The following is a 20,289-nucleotide window of genomic DNA, read 5'->3' as shown; positions in this document are numbered from 1 at the left end:
GAAATGCCTTCAAAAATAGTTAGGATAGCTCTAAGGTGTCTGATCTGGGATATATCTGCATCACCAAAAACTAGTTAGTCATTAGCATATAATAGGTAAGTGACTTCCATAGCAGCACTACCCCTGTTAGGTGAAGCAAAAACCCTTAATCCATCCATTGCTCTTTGCCATTCTGATCATGTGATTTAAACCCTCCATGGCTAAAATAAAAAGAAAAGGAGACATGGGATCTCCCTGTCTCAAGCCCCTTTGTGACCGAAAAAACCCTTCATTACTACCATTTATGATGAGGGAGAACTTCACAGTGGATATACAATAATTGATCCAATTTATCCATTTGGTACCAAAACCCATATCTTTAAAGACTTTGAGAATGAAAGACCAATTAACATGGTGATAAGCCTTCTCAATGTCTAACTTGCAAAAAATTATCGAGGTCTTCTGTCTCATCCTAGAATCCACCAACTCATTGGCTAGTAGAGTTGCGTCCATGATTTGTCTATCCTTCATAAAATCCATTTGATGTTCATCCACTAGCTTTCCCATGACAGCTTTTAACCTTTCAGTGATAAGCTTGGAGATAATCTTGTAGACTCCTCCTATTAGACTAATTGGCCTAAAATCTCTGAGCTCTTCTACTCTTGCCTTCTTTGGTATGAGTGCTATGAAAGTGGCATTTAATGACTTCTCGAAAACTTCCTTGTGATGGAAGTTCTGAATGGTATGCATTAAGTCCTCATTTACAAATCCCCAACACTCTTTAAAGAATTGCATAGTGAAGCCATCAGGTCCGGGTTATCGCCATTACACTGCTTTACAACTTAGAGCACTTCTAGTTCTGAAAAAGGTCTTTGCAGCCAATCTTGTGCCTCTTGGGTGATATTGGGACAGTCTATCATTTCAATGGATGGTCTCTAGGGTTCTGATTTTGTGTAAAGCTTGTTATAGAATTCAATCATAATCATTTTGACCTCTCCTAGTTCTTTAATTTCCACCCCATAAGACACAAGCCTATTAATGGTGTTGTATCTCCTATGTGCAAAAGTCATTCTCTGAAAAAATCTGGTGTTATTATCCCCATTTTTCAGCCACAGAATTCTAGATTTCTGCCTCCAAGTTGACTCTTCATTTTTAGCCAGCACCTCCAGTTCCACAAGAATTGTGGCTTTCACTACCATTTCGTCTTCAGTCAAGACCCTATTATCTTGAGCTAAGTCAAGCTCTGCCAGCTCTTGCAATAATGTGTTTCCTCTGTTAGTATGCTCCCCAAGAACGAATTTACTCCAGATTTTGAGCTTCTGTTTCAATACTTCTAGTTTAGCACAAAGCTTGAAATCTGGACAACCTTCGACCATTATGTCATTCCACCATCCTCTAACCAGGTCGTTGAACCCTTCCACCTTAAGCCACCAATTTTCAAATTTGAAACCAGATTTCTTCTTCTCCCAGTTTCCACATTCAAGTATGATAGGGCTATAGTCGGAAACAACTCTGGGAAGAGTTCTTTCTTTGATATTTCTGAAGGTCTCCTCCTACTCCATAGAGTACAAGAATCTATCCGGCCTAGCAGCACTCCTATTATTTACTCCCCTAAACCATGTGAACTTTCTTCCATTCAAAGGGGGATCATGGAGTTCCATGTTTTCAATCCGTCTAGAGAAATCTGACATTACATTTGTGATTCTGGTGCAACCCCTTCTTTCACCCATGTATCTAACAGTATTGAAATCACCGCAGCCAATCCATAGTCCCCAACATAGCTCCTTAATTGCTGCCAGTTCCTCCCAGCATTCAAGTTTCTCGCTTCTACTGTGCGGAGCATAAACTCCAGTGAGAAACCATGAGAAAAAGTTTTGAGCAGACTCTAATTTTAGGGTGATTGAGTAGTGTCCTATTTCAACCAAAATTCCATTCCAGACCCTGTTGTCCCACATGATCAGAATTCCCCCATGTTTCCTTCAGCTTTAATAAATCCACATCTCATCCACCTGCTTGGTCAAAGCATTCTAGCAACATCCTTTACATCTTTGTTTATTTTAGTTTCTTGAAAGCAATAACCATCTGCTTTCCACTTTTGTAATGAACTCTTAACAAGATTCTTGTTGGAATTGTTCTTAAGTCCCCTTACTTCCAGGTAATAAGATTTATATTCATTCAAAGATTAAAACTCAAGGCTCTCCCCCTATTTTTGACTCCATCCACTTCTTCATTAAGGCTAGATTGGAGTTTCTTTAGCTTGTTTTTTCCCGATTCCTTTGCTTCTTTGCGTTGTAACAACTTTCCCTTGTTCATTCTTATCCATAACAACCTTCCACTCATATATCCTCATAAGCAAGTCTAAAGTTTCTTTTTCGAACCCCTCAAAAGCCACCCCATATGTGTTGCTCAACTCCAAAATATGGGAGGCAACCCAATTAGAGGCCTTTGTTTCTGATTCTCTTTACCCCCCCACCGTTAAAGTGGCCACTGGTTCGGCATCGTGCACCTGTTGTAATTGCATGTTGTTCTCTATTATTTTCAACTGTGACGCCCTCCATAATTGCCTCTGTTCTCTGAATGATCAGCCTTATCTATGATTTCGATGGTCTGTGCATTCACCCTTGTTTGCATAGGAGGAATTTCAGCTATCACATTTTCTTTATTCATACTTGTAGTCGTTGCTTCTTTGTCCTCCAACTCCCAATCCCTTCATGCCTCTAGAAACTTAGATGCTAAAGCTTTGATCTCCATCAGACCTTTGGAGCTTCTCCCTAGATCATCGTATGATGTTTCTTTCTCATTAGAAGTACCTACATGATCCTTACTTGCCTTTAATGATTTAGTTGAAAGTTCAGGGATAACCACTGGGTCTTTCCCTTTAGCAGAATTGTTTTGGCTCCTACAGTTGTGAATACATTTAGAAGCACAAGCCCAAGTTCCTCTTAAAGGAGTGGAGCCCCTTGTCTCTCCATGTGTGGTTTCATTGTCACGTGGCCTTGATCCTGATGCAAAGCTATTTGAAATATGTTACCCCAACTCCTTTGGTTTTTTCCCGATGGACCTCTGGATATCCAGATTAGAGCAACTGGGAGTTTCAACCACCACTCTCACCAGAGAATCAGCCCAAATTTGGATAGAAAATAAGATTCTGTTGTTTACCACCGTCACTTCCTTAGGAATATCTCTTCCATCCCCACAAACTTTTATCCTCGCCCATTTAAGATGATTCCTAAGTTATGTTTCCTCTTCAGTCTCAACCCATCCCCCACATGTTTCTCCAATAGCTCTGAAGACTTTTTGGGACCAGAGGTGAAAGGGAAGTCCACAAATTCTCACCAAAGTTGTATTTGGTTTGTCCTTATCCTCGACAACCCCTATCACCGGGTTCCACCACTGTAATCTAAGGGGGAAATTTTTCCAGCACCAGTTACCTGCTCTGCCACGTTCCTGGAGGCAAACTCGAAAAGGAACATTTCACTGCCCATCTCGTAGATGTTTAGACCGTGAGACTGTTTCCAAGTGTTACTGGACCACCTTCTCATCTCTGCAAGAGTAAGGGGTACATTTACTTTGTTCTCGAATTTCCCCACCAAACTTCTTTTCAATACTTCATTCTGCAGGAATGAGTCATCATTAATGCATATTTTACGCCCCTCTTTCGTAAACATACTGGCCACATCTACATCATTTATTCCACCGCCAGACTTCTTCAACATAGAGTCTGTATTTATGGGATCTGCATTTATGAAACTTTTATCCCTGCTGGACCATTTACTGCTCCTAAGAGCTTCAGAATAAGGAATATTTTTGTTAGTCAATGATACGCTCAAATTACACCTCCCTAAAGAAGTATAAGCGATTGTTATCAAGTAAAGAACTCAACTTGTAGGTTGGGGTCGATCCCACGAGGAATATGAATTAGACTTAAACTTAACTCACTATTATATCTGTTTAGTCAAGTTATTTCCGAGACAATTAAGTAAATAGGGGTGGGGGTTTGTGTAACAAATAACTGATCGTTGTTTTGAAAGCAAGTGAGCAAGATTCAAACTTTAGTTGTTATTAATGAGAGAAAGAAACTAGGGTGTATGTGTTCCCCATAAGCTCATAACGCGGTAATCGTAGTAATAGTAATTCTTTCCTAATGTATCACATGCAAAGTGGTAAGTTATGTATCCCTAAGTCCTTGGTCCGGCAAATATGGAATTTCACCCCACACCTTGGTCCGGCTACGTGTGTATAATTTACTAACTCTTACCTTTACCTCATATTAGACATCACATCAATGTATGGCTTAGTTTTCACCCTCGCACCAATTGACATTAGACTACTAGATAGTATCACACTAAATCTATGTTGAAAATTCTTTTCTTATTAACTACCTCCTTGGTCCGGCAAGCAACAACAAGGCGAGTTCTAACGTTGGCCACCGTTAAAAAGACTTCTAAACAAAAGAATTATCAATGCATGCAATTACACTATTTAAGAATTACTTAGTTACTATTCATACTTTGTTAATTTCTCATGGTTCCCACAACCCTAGTTGTGGATTTAGTTACCCATGCTAGCAAGAACACAATTCATATTTTTAGAAGAAGAATTCATGAACTTATGTAATGAGTAGAAGAAACCTGAAATCTCCAATTGAAATCCAAAGCAAGAATCTTTATAAATCGAAATTAGGAAATCAAACTGCTAATATTTGCAAATTAATTTCCAAGAACGCAACAAGAACTAAATTTAAACAATAGTGGCTAACCCCTAAAAATGAGGCTTACATACCCTATTTATAGAAAACATAATCCCAAACAAAAAGGAAACTAAATAAGGAAATAAACTGTTGGACGCAGCTTCAATCGACGAGACTGACCTACGGACCATGGATCGACCTACGGTATGAACTTTTCCACAGAGGTTGGAACCTTCAACTTTCTGATGCAAATGACAGACCTGCAGAACGGACCATAGGTTGACCTACGATCCGTGGGTCCCCTCTCGTGGCTCCACACTTAGAACTTTTAATCATGTACTGGAACTCAGACTTTCAAACAAATGACGGACATGCAGGACTGCCCGTAGGTCGACCTACGGTCCGTCAATGGCCACTATGGTTCCACACTTGGTCAAGACTTCTCTGATGCTCCATCTACGCCACCAACCTACGGAGCGTGACTGGACCTACGGTCCATAGGTCACCTCCGTAGGTGACTCCTTCTGCAGAAATTCAGTTGATGTCTCTCTCAACCTCGTCCAAGCCTATTTCCTACAAATATAACACAAAAACATTAATTCTAATACAAAATGGCCCTAGACACACACAACTCTTAAGTGAAATGTATTAAAAATACCTTAAACTCACTGTATATCAACACCCTCAACGTAAATTCGTTGTTGTCCTCAAGCGACACGCTAAGACTCTAGACGACACTTGTGTAGAAGCATACTTTCAAGCTCAAGCAATCACATGGCTTTCTATCCCAACTCCCTTTTCTAGTGCAAATGCTTTCTCTTAGACTCTACAAGCTAACTCATGCGGATCAAAATAGGACAAAGATCGAACAATAGACTCACAACATACACTTTTTTCACAATCACAAAGGTACCAACTTTCTGACAATGTAACTAGTGCCCTCACTTCAAACTAAATCTTTTTTCACACAGAAGATATGAATTTTAGAGTTTTAGGATTCATTCAACACTCACGCTCAAAAGTGACTTCAAGTACAGTTAGTGCTCAATACCATAGGTTTGCCCTTATTTTCACTCCTTAGACTCTCCTAACTAGTTGTTAGGATCACAATAGGACTTTCTTAGCTTGTAATATAGGGTCGGGGTCAGGTGTGGTACATTTGGGTACCTTTTTGTGACTTTTTTCCCTCCTTGACATTACATTGGCTTTTTACCTCTTCCTTGACCTACTTTTGGTAACTTTTCATCCCATTTTCCTTCCCTTCTCTTTTCAACCCAGGATGGGACATTTGACTTTGTGATACTTGTTTATCTTTTCTTTTTCTCTTTCTTCTTTTTATTTCACTGTATTTTTCTTTATTTATTTTCACACTTTCACTTATCACATTCTTTTGCCTTTTTCGCACTTTCTTTCTTTTTCTCTTTTCAACACTAAACTATTTTCATACCCTTTTTTCCATTTGGTTTCCTCTTTCATAGCCACCCTCAACTTATGCATTTTGCATTAGTTGAGGTTCACAATGTCCGATGTTGGACCAGGGCCAAGATCCAGGTAACTTTTGGCTTAGCCACCCTCAACTTAGGCTTTTGGCCTAAGTCAAGGTGCACATATCCAAGGAGGGACTGGGGTCAAGACCATTGTTTTAAGGGAAGGTGAGTTAGGTGAATCAAAAGAAATGGTCGATTTTAGGCTCAAATATTTGGATCAAAAGGGAATAATGCTACTATTTGGTTAGATCATTTTAGGCTTAAGTGGACTAATTTGAACAATGGCCTATGATCACTTCCCAACTTCTAGCCTAGATTATCCTAGTAGGACCAATGGAGAAAGTTCTAGATTGGCACAAAACTGTCTGAACATTCAACTATCCTCAGACACTCTTGGCACCTTGTTTTATTATCAGATTATCAAATTACCCAATTCAAGTTTTTAGCTTAAGTCATGAGATCAAATTGGTTCTTTATCATGTCATACTCAGAGCCAACACATTCAACTCATTCTAGCCTACATATTTTAGTACATATCACAACTTTTGGACAGGACGGGTATCAATTTTTATTCATACTTATGCCATCATGCTTCATTCTTTCTCATGCTTCTACACATACAATCCTAACACATGCCGATTTAACAGAAATTAAAACAATCTTTTGGGGGAAAAGAACACATGCAAGAAAACCCCAAGAGAGGATTATGAGTTGGGTTACTCAGACTTCACCCTATCACTCACAATCCATTTACCCCACCCCCGACAAAATAGAGTGCAATTATCCCCAATGCACAAAAAGTAAAGAATAAAGGATCGGGTGAAGCAAACCTGTGGCGCGTAGCGCCGAAGACCTATCAACAAGCGGGTGGGACAAGTTTCCCGGAGCCCAATGGATCAACAATCAAGTCACCCTCAGTAGTGCCCGCATCAACTGTCCCAGTACCCTCAGTAGTGTTGCCATCAACTCTCACTGCACCATCAGTAGTGCGCACATCAACCCTCGTCGCACCATCAGTAGTGCTCATACTTCTAGAGGCACCAGCTCCTACCTCTCTAGCTCGTTGTTAGCGCGTCTCCTCATCAACTATGGATGCCATTTGGGCTGCCTCAATATTTTAGCACTCCCTCTTGCGAATTGTCCCAGCCTCAGTGTCATCAGAAGTCCGACTAGAGCGGGGAGCTTCCCAGCATGGCGAAAAGAAACAGGCAGCAGCATCTCATCTCCGAATAGTGCATCCACTATCGTATTATCAACAGGTGCCGTAGGGGCGGACTCGAGCTCAGTCTATGGAGGAACAAAAAGTCCAGTAATATCAGAACTGAGGCTCTCTACCTCCTTCCGGAGGGTGGCCACATCATTCGTCGGGGCCGGCCTCTCAAGGTCTTAAATCAAAAGCATCCAGGAGCTTATTAACGGCATGGACCTTCTGATCCATCATGTGCGTCGTACGCTGCTCCATCCTAGCCTCGAACTTTGATATAGCATGTTGCATCCATGGTCACATAAGCTGCAACAGGGTAACCATCTGTGTCTTGAGCTTTTGGACTCGAGCTAAGGGCACGGCAACAAACCCTGAAGAGTGAGTGGCTCTGGAGGCGCTAGGGGCCTGACTGGTGACCGGAGAATGGGAAGCCGGGGCTTTCTCAATAGGGGCAGGATCCTCACCCTCCATCTGCTCCACATCTGCAACTAAGTCTGCTCCCAGTGGTGGCACCTCAACCTGCGACTCTCTGCGCGGTGCAGCCACATTGGCCTCATCTCGAATCAGGCTTATATATAGGGTCTTGGTCGCCTGAATCAATTTATCACAATGCCAAACCGACACTCCAAAATCCCTGCACAGCTGAAAAATGAGGCATAGGAAGGGGTAGGTGGTGGTGGCCTTGAAGGCCTTCTCGTGAATCTCCGCAATAATCATGTGGGTAAAATCCATCTCAAACCCAGCAACTAGGGCTGCCACCATGACTGAGCGATCCCACGTAAGAACATTGTCTTCCTGCGTAGGAGACACCCTGTTTCGCACCAATAGCCAGAAAATTTTGTCCACAAAAGTCAAAGTGGCATTCCTAATGCCTACACTCAGGGTGCTAACCCACTCGGCGTGCTCTCCGTCTGTAGCCAGGTGACGGGCCAACCATCGTAATAAATTCTCCCTCTCCTCTACATTCCTCTAGAATGCCCCGCTCCTCACGATGTCTCATCGATAATCAAACTCGATCGTATTGATTGCTAGAGTGTGGCCTGGGCCGTAGAGGAATCAGCGTATAGTAGCCTCCAATATATCAACAGAGAACCCACGAACTAGTGTAGCCCTGAGTGGAGGCTGGGCTGCGGGCTTGGCCCGTCTGTCAATGGAACCTCAGAGGGTGGCTGCGCAGGAAGCATAGAACTCCTTCACTATCTCTTTGTTGTAAGTCTCTGGTCTACGAGCCATCCACTCACACCGATGCCTCTAGAATAGTTCATGGATGTCAGGCATAGTATGAAGACTGCCTGTGAGAGCCCGGCGCTCCTCGGTAATCAATCGAGCCATCCTCTCTTTCTCATTTATCATCCGGGCATCCCTGTATATTTGCCATTGACCACTTACACACCACCAGTTTGGCTCATCAGCAACTGCAGCAGGTTTGGTGTTAGGTGGTACGGGAATGTCCCCCGCACTAGTAGCCTCATCAGGCGAGGTAGTCCTCCCATGTGAACTAGAGCCAGAAACGGACTCAGAGCCGAAGCCAATAGCGGACTCAGAGCCGGAGCCAGTAGCGGACTCAGAGCCGAAAGTAGAACCAGTCGGTGAACCGATCGTTGTATCCCCATCATCAGACTGGGGGCAGTGACCACGTCAGAAGTCACCAATCGAGATTGATTCCGGCAGCGGCGCCAAAATTTTATACTCTCAAAATACACCACCCTAAAGAAGTATAAGTGATTGTTATCAAGTAAAGAACCCAACTTGTAGGTTGGGGTCGATCCCACAAGAAATATGGTTTAGACTTAAACTTAACTCACTATTATATTCGTTCAGTCAAGTTATTTTTGAGACAAGTAAGTAAAGGCGGGGGGGTTTGTGTAACAAATAACTGATCGTTGTTTAGAAAGCAAGTGAGCAAGATTCGAACTTTAGTTGTTATTAATGAGAGAAAGAAACTAGGGTGTATGTGTTCCCCATAAGCTCATAACGCGGTAATCGTAGTAATAGTAATCCTTTCCTAATGTATCACATGCAAAGTGGTAAGTTATGTATCCCTAAGTCCTTGGTCCGGCAAATAGAGAATTTCACCCCACACCTTGGTCCGGCTACGTGTGTATAATTTACTAACCCTTACATTTACCTCATATTAGACATCACATCAATGTATGGCTTAGTTTTCACCCTCACACTAATTGACATTATACTATTAGGTAGTATCACACTAAATCTATGTTGATAATTCTTTTCTTATTAACTACCTCATTGGTCCGACAAGTAGCAACAAGGCGAGTTCTAACGTTGGCCACTGTTAAAAAGACTTCTAAACGAAAGAATTATCAATGCATGCAATAACACTATTCAAGAATTACGTAGTTACTATTCAGACTTTGTTAATCGTTCATGGTTCCCACAACCCTAGTTGTGGATTTAGTTACCCATGCTAGCAAGAATACAATTCATATTCTTAGAAGAAGAACTCATGAACTTACATAATGAGTAGAAGAAACCCGAAATCTCCAATTGTAATTCAAAGCAAAAATCTTTATAAACCAAAATTAAGAAATCAAATTGCTAATGTTTGCAAATTAATTCCCAAGAACACACCAAGAACTAAAGTTAAACAATAGTGGCTAACCCCCAAAAACAAGGTTTACATACCCTATTTATAGAAAACATAATCCCAAACAAAAAGGAAACGAAATAAGGAAATAAACTACTGGACGCGGCTTCAATCGACGAGACTGACCTACGGACCGTAGATCGACCTACGGTCCGTAGGTCCTTTCCGTAGCTCAGGACTTAGAACTTTTCCACAGAGGTTGGAACCTTCAACTTTTTGATGCAAACGACAGACCTCCAGAACGGACCATAGGTTGACCTACGATCTGTGGGTCCCCTCTCGTGGCTCCACACTTAGAACTTTTAATCATGTACTGGAACTCAGACTTTCTGAAACAAATGACGGACATGCTGGAAGGCTCGTAGGTCGACCTACAGTCTGTCAATGGCCACCGTGGTTCCACACTTGGTCAAGACTTCATTGATGCTCCATCTACGCCACTAACCTACGGAGCGTGACTGGACCTACGGTCCATAGGTCACCTCCGTAGGTGACTCCTTCTACAGAAATTCAGTTGTTGTCTCTCTCAACCTCGTCCAAGCCTATTTCCTACAAATATAACACAAAAACATTAATTCTAATACAAAATGGCCATAGACACACACAACTCTTAAGTGAAATGTATTAAAAATACTGTAAACTCATGGTATATCAGTCAACCTATGCTCCATTGTGGGTAGCTCATTCTTTTGGGATTTTATGAACATATCCACCTATTCTGCTACAAAGGTCCATCCTGAGTTGAGTGTTAGCTCTGGGATAATCAACATCGATCTCCTCTTGCCTTTTAAGTTGATAATAATGATGGATCTACCATACTTGTTGAAATTTCTTGCGCAAAAGGTTTTAGAGAAACATTCTCTTATTTTCCATCTTCTCACTGAGCTTCTTTAGACAAGGAGGCTTCCTTCAGTCTTTGGACTATCCACATCATAGTTTTCCTGGTAAAGAGTTTATGTTTCTCTCAGTCCAGTCATACCAATCCCCAGCAGTCCATGAGAGTCTTGCAAGATCATAAGACTTGAAGCCCACAGCAAATAAATAGTGTTTTCCATAAAAAAAAATATAAGAAATGGGTCTCTATAGAAAGGGAAATGAGAGGGAGGAAGAAGAGAAGAAAGAGGGGTTGATTCCGGTGATCCTTCGGGAAGGAAGTTCCAGAGAAGACCCAGGTCATTACCTCGATGACTGTGCCTGGGAGAAAAAGGTTTTACTTTCTCTCTCTTACCTGCATATGTTTTTGTGAGAATTTCGTTAATTGTTGGACAAATTTTAATATAAAGATGAAAGTTGTTAAGTTTTATATATATGGGGATGTTTTTTTGTTAAAAAGAATAATGTAAGTATATAGTAATCCTGCATATGGCTAATTGTATAGGTTAGTGTGCAATCATCGCAATACTTATCAAAAATATATCAACTAGCATCAAGAATGCCCTCAAAACGTAAGGTACATGCAGATAAATTGTAGTAATTGGGCATATAAATATGCACAAAATTAAACATTAATAGTCAAGCATAGAAAAATGAGGTGTTTGTAACTTTAATTTACCTAAGAGTTAACGAAGTATGTATTTCAAAATGTAATATTCCCTCCATTTAAAAAAGAGTGGTCTAGTTTGACTTTGTATGGAGTTCAAAAAAATAAAAAGATTTTTTACTCTTGTGGTCCTAAATTAAAGTTAAGCCAAATGTTCAAAAAATTTCCTTCAATTTTGTGGGCTTAAACATGTCAAGTGGAAAAATGAAATTAAAGTATTGCTAAAACAAAGGGAGGGTGGGGGGAGGGGGGGGTCATTTTTTTTAAAAAAAAACTTAAAAAAGAAAAGTAAAATCATTCTTTTTAAAACGGAGGGAGTATGTTTTTTTAATTTTATTGATCATTTAGTGTTAAAAATGGAAGGTTTTATAGTTGAAACTTGGATTACAAATATACCCTTCAAAAGTTAAATGTACATTTTATTTACCAATTTTTGTATATTTACTAACTAGATAATTTACCCGCGCTTTGTGAAGTAATCTATGACCTCATTAAGATTATGAATGATCATTTTCTAATATCTGAATATTAGACATTTGGTATTGTCACATATACTAAGAACTTGAAAGATTGTAAAATCCTTACTCTTTAATGAATTTTATCTTTTACATATTTTCGATTATAATATTTGTACTTTGATATAATTGGTTTCTCAATATTGAATAATTTTTCATAGGTTAGTCAATTTTCACTTTGTGTATTATTTGGTACATGCGCATGCAAAGTATAAGTTACTCAATTTGGTGGCCTATTATTCATTATTTAGCCAGTAGCAGCTAGTTTTTCCTCGCCCTAGAGATGACAACCATAGTCGGAGCATACTTAGCCAATTGAGTGAACTTCAAAGCATATTCATTCACATTCATATTTCCTTGTCTAAGATTAATGAACTCAAGAACCTTTACTTCCCTCATCTCAAGTGAAAAAAATTGTTAAGAAACTCGCCTTTGAATTTCTCCCAATCAAGAGGACCCGCATCAATAGTCTTTGTTCCCTCCATTGTTTGAACCAAACTTGAGCAACACCCTTAAGTTGATAAGCATCCAATTCCACATTTTCCACTGGTAACACTCCCATAATATCTACTATCTTGTACACCTCATCAATAAACTTGTGAGGATCCTCATAAACTTTCGACCCGTGAAATTTCGGAGGATTCATCCTAGTGAAGTCTTATCCTTATTGTCATTGAACCCACATTTGGGTTCACGGGAGAATCGACTTCTCTATTTTCTTGGGTCGTCATAGCTTGAGCCAAGACTTGGAAAGCAGCTCAAAACTCGACATGATTCACTTGTTCGGCCAAAGGATCATTCAAAACTTGAGGAACCTCGGGCTCCACATTCTCACCGTACATTTTCTCACATAAACTCTTCAGGGGCCATATCCTGAAAAGCATCAGACAAGATTTAGGAGAAGGATCTTTATAGAGATAGATTCCATGACACGACTTTAGAGTAATGAATGAAGTGAAGTTTTCTAAACATTTTGTTGCCTCTTATTCATAAATATGTCGTGCTTCTCACTCATGAACAAGACTCTACTCAACGCGGCTTGTCAGATATCCTAGGACTTTTTCTAAAACCTTGACATATCCTGAAAAGTATCGGACAAGATTTAGGAGAAGGATCTTTATAGAGATAAGACTCTATGACACGACTTTAGAGTAATGAATGAAGTCAAGTTTCCTAAACGTTTTGTAGCCTCCTATTCATAAATGTGGCGTGCTTCACACTCATGAACAAGACTCTACTCGACGCGGCTTGTCGTATATCCTAGGATTTTTTCTAAAATCTTGTGCTCTGATATCAAGTTTTTCACGATCCAAAGTACACCCTAGACATGACATGATGTATAAGACTTTGATAGGCCCTACACAAGCTCTTGACATACATACAACACAGTACTATAGAAATTATGAGAAATTAAGCAAAATGTATCATATCATAAAAGAGTTTGACATAAGAGCGGGAGTCTACATATTGCCTTGACAAGCCAATCTAATACATCAAAAAAAGTGGTCAGGACATAACCCGTACACCACGTACAACATCTGAAAACTAAATACATAGGAAAAGCGTAGTAAAAATAAAACAGTCCTCAAAATATGAGGACTCACCAAGTCTTCACGATTTACCGATCAACTAGCCACAAGCGTGAGAAGAGAAAGTGTCGGACCTTACATTATGAGACAATGTAGGTACAAGTACGCATTAGTACATGAAATGGTATGAGTGATATGTATAAAACATGAGATATAATCATAAGGGGACATAAGAGGAAACATGATATGCATGACCAAACTAAAATATAGTAAAACCTTGAAAGAAGAATTGTAAGTCATGCACATGGTCAATGCATAAAAATCATTATGAAAGCTTCATAAGACCTTTGAAGTAACTTTAGTTCATTTTATGGGATATTAGCTTTAACGACAATAGACCATGTGAGCTATAACATGAAATCCGATGCAACTCCCACACAGAGAAGGGAGAGTCTACTTGTCAAGGTAGGACTCCATATCATTAATCCATATGTTATTTGTGGATCCACTAGCTAGGTCATTTAAGACAATCTACGGGGCCACGTAGTTTGGAACTAGAGGTTGTTAGTAGAGACTATCCTACTTGAGCCTCCACCTCAAAGTTCTCTCGGTGCTAAGTTAAATCCAACGAAATGGAGAAAGTCAATTATCAAAACATAACATTAGAAAATGCAATAATCATAATACCAATCCAAATCATAAAGTCTTATAAGAGTAACTCTTGTAAACCATGATCCATGCATATGTGAGAAATCCTTTCACCAATCATGATTATCTAAGTATGTGAGAAAACCTTTCACCAATCAATGATTATCTAAGTATGTGAGAAAACCTTTCACAATTTGATGATGTTTATCTCAAAAGCAACTTTAGATCATAAACATCTTTATCATAAAAAGATACATAACTATCATAATTCATATTCATAACTTCATGGGTTTCTTCGTAAATTCTTAGTCAAAATTTATAGAAATAATGTAGTTTAATCAATATATGCATAGGAAGATTGAAATTGAACAATTAAATCAACATCAATTAAGACTCATGTGGATCACATGAAACCCTAAGCAATTTAGGTGAAATTGAATTGGAAACCTAAGAATCCTTTGGACCCACTGGATGAATGAATTTCAATAGTGAAATTCCACATATCTTGATGATGCCCAAAAGCAATGGAGGAAAAAGGAGACTTGAAACTTGAACCCTAGTTTTCTTCCTTGAGACTTAAGGAAATTTGGAGAGGATGAATGTGGATGCAATTGGGGATTTGAGAGAATGAGAGGGTTTGGGTAAATTTAGGAGTTGAAGGGTAGTTATAGGTTTTGAATTAAAGGTTAAAATGACATAGTATCAGTATTAAATGCATAGGAAAAGACTCAATTATCCTTAATAATTAACTACTACGTACAATGACCTTCGGACTAGACCTACGGTCCATAGAACTTAATATGGCCCGTACTGATCATCTGTAGATTTAACCTCAAAAACCCAAAATTTGCTCAACTTCCCACGAGACCTTCCTACGGCCCATCAAAATTTCTATGGCTCGAAGAGCCAACATGTAGAACCCAAATTCCAGTCCAATATTTCACTTAGTCTAAGACCCCTCTACGAAACCCGTCTACGCCCCGTAGTCCTTGCGACAACCCGTCATGTTCACTCGTAGGTCAAACTTCAGAACTTTAAATTTTTCCTTAACTCAACCTCCCTCCTACGAGCACCATCTATGGCCCGTATGAGCTTCTACGAACCGTAAACTAATCTCATAAGACACAACCAATAGCCAAAACATGAAGTCCTTTCCTTTTTCAATTTCTGAGGTGTTACACGGATTTAAAGGTAAAAGTAAAATAGGGATAGAACACATAAAAGTACGAAGAAAATAAAAAATTAAATTCCTAAATTCTAAGGGCGCCACGTAGGCAGACTTGGGATTCTCTCTCTCTCTCTTTCTATATATATATATATATATGTTGTTTAATTTTGCCGGTAATTAAAGTTAAAACCAATAGCAAACCAAACCAAAAGTGTCAGATTTTTTCTTCAAGTTGATTCAATTTTTTATCTGGCTATTTTTTATTTATTTTTACTTGAACACCCTTAGTTGGCATGTCTCGATCCGAGAAATGACAAATAGACCGGGGTGAGGCGGCTGCGGAGCATATTCGCATAAACCCACAAAGATTTTAACCAGGAATAATTTGTTTACTTCAAGCTTCCCCACTCTGCCTCCCCCGCATAATTTGTTAAAAATAATATTTAAAAAAAAAAAAAAACAATAGAAAAGGTGTTCAACTTTTTATAAGATTTACGAGTGTTTTATGATTGAAATTAGAATCTTTTCTAGAATTTGTTTCACCACACTTATAAGGTTATACCGTTTCCTTTCTAGTTTAATTTTTTACCAAATTGAAAAATAGCGTTTACATCTGAGAAAAAAAAAGAAATCTATTCATTTCCATTCCAACTTATTCATGAAAACTCTTGTCCGTACCTATGACTATTTATTATATCTTGCAATGAAATTGTTTCTCTATTAATAAAACTTAGCACTCATATGACAAATGGGTTCAATATTGATATAGAGCTGATGTCATAAATTAGTGTATTCTTATGACAGGATTGGGACCAAAATAATTTGTAAAGTTTAATAACTACTTTGTTTGTAGCAACTCAGGGATTTGCTTTTATAAATTGAAAAGTGAAAAAAAAAAAAAACTAACTAGAAAAGAAGTGAAAAGAACATTTGCAGCAAACGAAGAAACATGAAAAGAGGTGAAAACGTAATTCAATCAGAAATTCCACCCGCACCCGCTAAATTTTACAAAAAAAAAATGGTCCACCCCACTCCCCACCTACATTGATTGAAACTCGCACCGCCCCACATTGTTCTAAATCCGCCCCGCTCCCATCCCACCCTATTGTCATCCCTAGACAGAAATCAAGAAAGATTTTTAAGAATGCATAAGACCTGCTTAGAAAAGTTAATTAATTTTTGAGTAATAGTTGAATATGTAATTTTATGTCAGACTTGAAGAATGAGCAAATTTGCAGCAAAAATTAACTAGAATGAGGGAGTTAATATGTTGCAAGAGATGTAACAATCAACTTACATCATCATCCAAACCATAATACAACTAGTGGGTGGGTTCTCAGAAAAACCCCACCCTGACATTAATATTTCATCTCATTATAGAAGCATTTCAGTTATTCCACTTGAGCCCGCAATCTGATTGATCAAAGCTTTTCATATTTTACATTAAGGCAGAATGATCTCCTTCTTAATGCAAATTTACTTAAGCTACCACTCATTAATCAAGTCAAAGCTTGAGCCAACTAGCGACAAAACAAGCTCAATGATCTAATCATTTACCATATTTTCATACAAAATTTGAGAGACGGAGTCCAACAAAAACGCCAAATAACATCATAGAAATCAGTTTGGTATGTCGCCTCTTTTGTGGTTATTTAGTAAAGGGAGAGGGGGGTAAGAAGCCATATATTTAGATGAAAATCAAACCTTCATCCTTACTTACATCGAATAAGGACAAATACCAACAGTGTCTCACTATTGCCATTGTATGGAGAGCTTTTCCTTGACTAGCTTTCTGCTTTTCTAGACTTCTTGCTTTTCTTTTGTTTTTGCTTCAGCTGAGTAAGGCCTGAAGAGGTGATTTTGACATTACCCATAATTGCAGCAACAAGCTCAGGATCTGTGCATGCCTTCATCAATTCCTTCTCTCTGCTCGTAGCCTCAGGCATGTGACTAAACAAATTCATGGCTGTCTTGGCCGCTGCCAAAGGAGAAAAATTGTCAAGAAAATAAAAGTCAAGGCAATTAAAAAATGGTTCTAGTGAAGCAGCATATAAATGAGAATATAAGCCAGAATCCTATGCATACTGCAGCAAAAGTATCACTTCAGTGTAACACCTTAACAGACACAAGTAAAATAAAAATATTTTCCAAAAACAGTGACAACATGAAAGATGTACCTTTTCCTCTCTTAACAGTGCCTGGCACCAATTTCACACGATATTTGTACGACTGTACCGCATTATAAGGGCCACAGACGGGCACGGCATATAATAGAATATCATTTGGCAATGGATTTCCAGTCAAGTAGTCCACATCATTTAATTTCTCTCTCTCTTCTTCACCAATCTCGTGGATATCCTCCTCCTCCATGACTATCCTGTCCCTGTCATTAGCAGCATTACCCACATTGGTTAAAGAATGGGTATCCCCTCCATTCGATGTACTTTGCAGACTCTCGTCTGCATTTTCTTGACAATCCCGAGAGAGATGACCCGCCTTTTTACACTTGTAACATATTTTTGCAGCATCTTCAATCCGTACTACCATATAAACAAAACAAAATCACAAACTCAAGAGTAAAAAAAACACTCACTACAAATGTTGCATTACTGTGTATTTATTTCAAGTCACCCTTATTATCAACCTGCTTCCCCCCCAATCAATAACCAAGAGCATACAATCTACAAGGTGCTTCCAAATAGGCAAGGTACAGATTGGGAAATTGAACCACTCTCATTTATGGAAGAAGTTTTGGCATTATCTGTTCTAAGATGCACCAAAATTCACAACAGATGTGAATAGCAATGAAAGTTACTTTCATTTGATGCACAACTAACACCCTCTTTTTTGTGCGGGAAATCAGATTTCTGAATTTAATGCCATGTGTCACTGAATAACTTCTATCAATTCCCAAAACGTGTTTGACAAGAGACAGACAGTACAGGCAAATAAATATTTTTGCTGCAATCAAACACAAACATAAGTCAAAATTTCGTACTGCAGTCAAATATAGAACAAGTGAGTGTAAGATCCCACTCGGTAGCAATGGTGGTGCAGTGATGGGACTATTCACCCTTAACCAGGGTCTCAGGTTCGAGCCCTAGGTATGGAGAAAATCTTGTTGGGAGAACCACTCGAATGGGCCCTGCAGTGCGCGATCTGAATTTAGTCGGGGCTCCAATGAGGGCTCCGGACACCGGGCGGGAAACCAAATATATATATATATATATATATATATCTTTGCAGAAAGCCAATACAACTTACCACTGCTTTTATTTTGCTACTCTACTTAAGCAGCCATAGAACTTACCAGGAGTTGCTTTTGCTCCCTTATCTGGCTCTGCATCAGCCTTTTCATTCTGGATTGTTTGATCAGCCTTTTCTACTTTTCCAGCAGACTGCAAATTCATTGGAACTGTAACTAATGCAAGCATTGCTGGATAATGAAAATGCAAAAATCTTGGAGAAGTTCATATATGTACTCATTGGTGAGTTCATACACTTCTGATAGAAACCCAAGCGTGACCAGAAAAAGTTATGGTAAATGATAAGAGGAAATAACACAAAAGTGAAAATAATGGATCATCTTTTCTTTTGAAGAGTAAGAAAAACAATAGATCATCAAATGCATGATATGCGTATCAAGTATGATAACAGGATCAGCGACTCCTAAGTAGAGCTACCAGTGTAATGGGAATGAAAGCATCTAATCATGGATTGATAATGGCCATTGATGAACTTGAACAAATAGTCATGTTGGAGAATTTTTTCTGGAAGTAGATTGTAGTTGTGCTGTGCAAACAGAAAAAATAAATTACCCAAGCTTTTTAGAAAACATAAGAAAATAAAAGCTAACAAATGATACTGTCACAAACTTCTTCGAAGAAGATTTATAGATCTGACACCAGGAAGAAAGTCTGGACAGGTAACAGGAAAGACCTTTGGAAAAGGAAAAAGAGGCAGTGTCAGGGCATAGCATCAATCAGTCCCAACCAGAGAGCAAACTCTCTTCGATGAGAGGAACACATACTAACCAGACTAGATCAAATAAATTTCAAACATCACAGTAAGGCTGGGCACCGGACCGGAACGAACCGGTACCGGACCAGAACGGGACGGTTTGACCGGGTTGTTGACCGGTACCGGGATGAACCGGACCGGAACTACCGGGATGGAGGCTCAGTTCCGTCCCGTCCCACTATATACCGGGACGGACCGGAACGGAACGGGATGGGATAAACGGGACGGCACATATAGCTATTTCAAAAAAAAAATATTTTTTTTGAGTTATTTTGAATTACGAAAATACGAATGTTTTTTTTATTTTTCTAAAGTTATATTCGTTTATAGTAATTAAGTTTTAAAATTTATAATAATTTTACTTAAGTTTATTTTAAAGATATTTTTTTTAATTTTTAAGTATATAAGTTTGTAAGTTAAGTTTAATAAAGTTTTTTTTTTAGTTTTTGAGCTTATGTAGTTATGTTATAAGTTTTAAAGATTTGAATCTTTTGAAGTTTATAAGTTATTAAGTTATACTTATAACTTGTAAGTTAAATAACTTAAGTTTGTAATTTTTTAAAAATTAAATAAACAAAAAATAAATGCTAATAAAAGTAAATAATGAAAAAAATATTATTTTTTATTTTAATTAAAAATGATTTACCGGGACCGGACCGGACCGGAACGGAACCGGAATGAACCGGTACCGGTATACCGGTACCAAATCATAGTACCGTTCCGTTCCGTGTACCGGTTCAACGTATCCCATCCCGTCCCGAATACTACCGGACCGGAACGAACCGGAATGGTACCGGTACAACCCGTTCCGGTGCCCAGCCTTACATCACAGTAACTTTTCAAAGTGGATCCAATAAAAAATCCAAGAACTGATGAACTATCAAGTGTTGTTGAACAGATT

General features: G+C 38.9%; 2 protein-coding genes across 2 annotated transcripts in view; both read right to left on the bottom strand.

Annotated features, from left to right (window-relative positions):
- Positions 1–914: 914 nt before the first annotated feature.
- On the bottom strand, positions 915–1,934 carry LOC125809062 (uncharacterized). The gene is made up of 2 exons (XM_049488733.1): positions 1,587–1,934; positions 915–1,532 (listed from the first exon to the last, which is right to left on the bottom strand). The coding sequence occupies exons 1-2, from the start codon at positions 1,932–1,934 to the stop codon at positions 915–917; spliced, it is 966 nt and encodes a 321-aa protein (XP_049344690.1).
- Positions 1,935–17,117: 15,183 nt separating this feature from the next.
- Positions 17,118–20,289, bottom strand: part of LOC125809049 (uncharacterized) — a 33,719-nt gene continuing 30,547 nt past the window's right edge. Inside the window, exons 12-14 of the mRNA XM_049488722.1 lie at positions 18,658–18,766; positions 17,546–17,908; positions 17,118–17,346 (exon numbers count right to left, since the gene is read on the bottom strand). Of these exons, the coding sequence (XP_049344679.1) occupies positions 17,153–17,346; positions 17,546–17,908; positions 18,658–18,766 (666 nt within the window). The 3' untranslated portion in view covers positions 17,118–17,152. The remainder of the gene's footprint in view (positions 17,347–17,545; positions 17,909–18,657; positions 18,767–20,289) is intronic.

This window comes from Solanum verrucosum, unplaced genomic scaffold (assembly GCF_900185275.1).
Source record: "Solanum verrucosum unplaced genomic scaffold, falcon-dt-bn FXZP01000296.1, whole genome shotgun sequence".
NCBI classification, from domain to species: Eukaryota; Viridiplantae; Streptophyta; class Magnoliopsida; order Solanales; family Solanaceae; genus Solanum; species Solanum verrucosum.
This window is presented reverse-complemented; position numbering and strand designations above follow the sequence as displayed.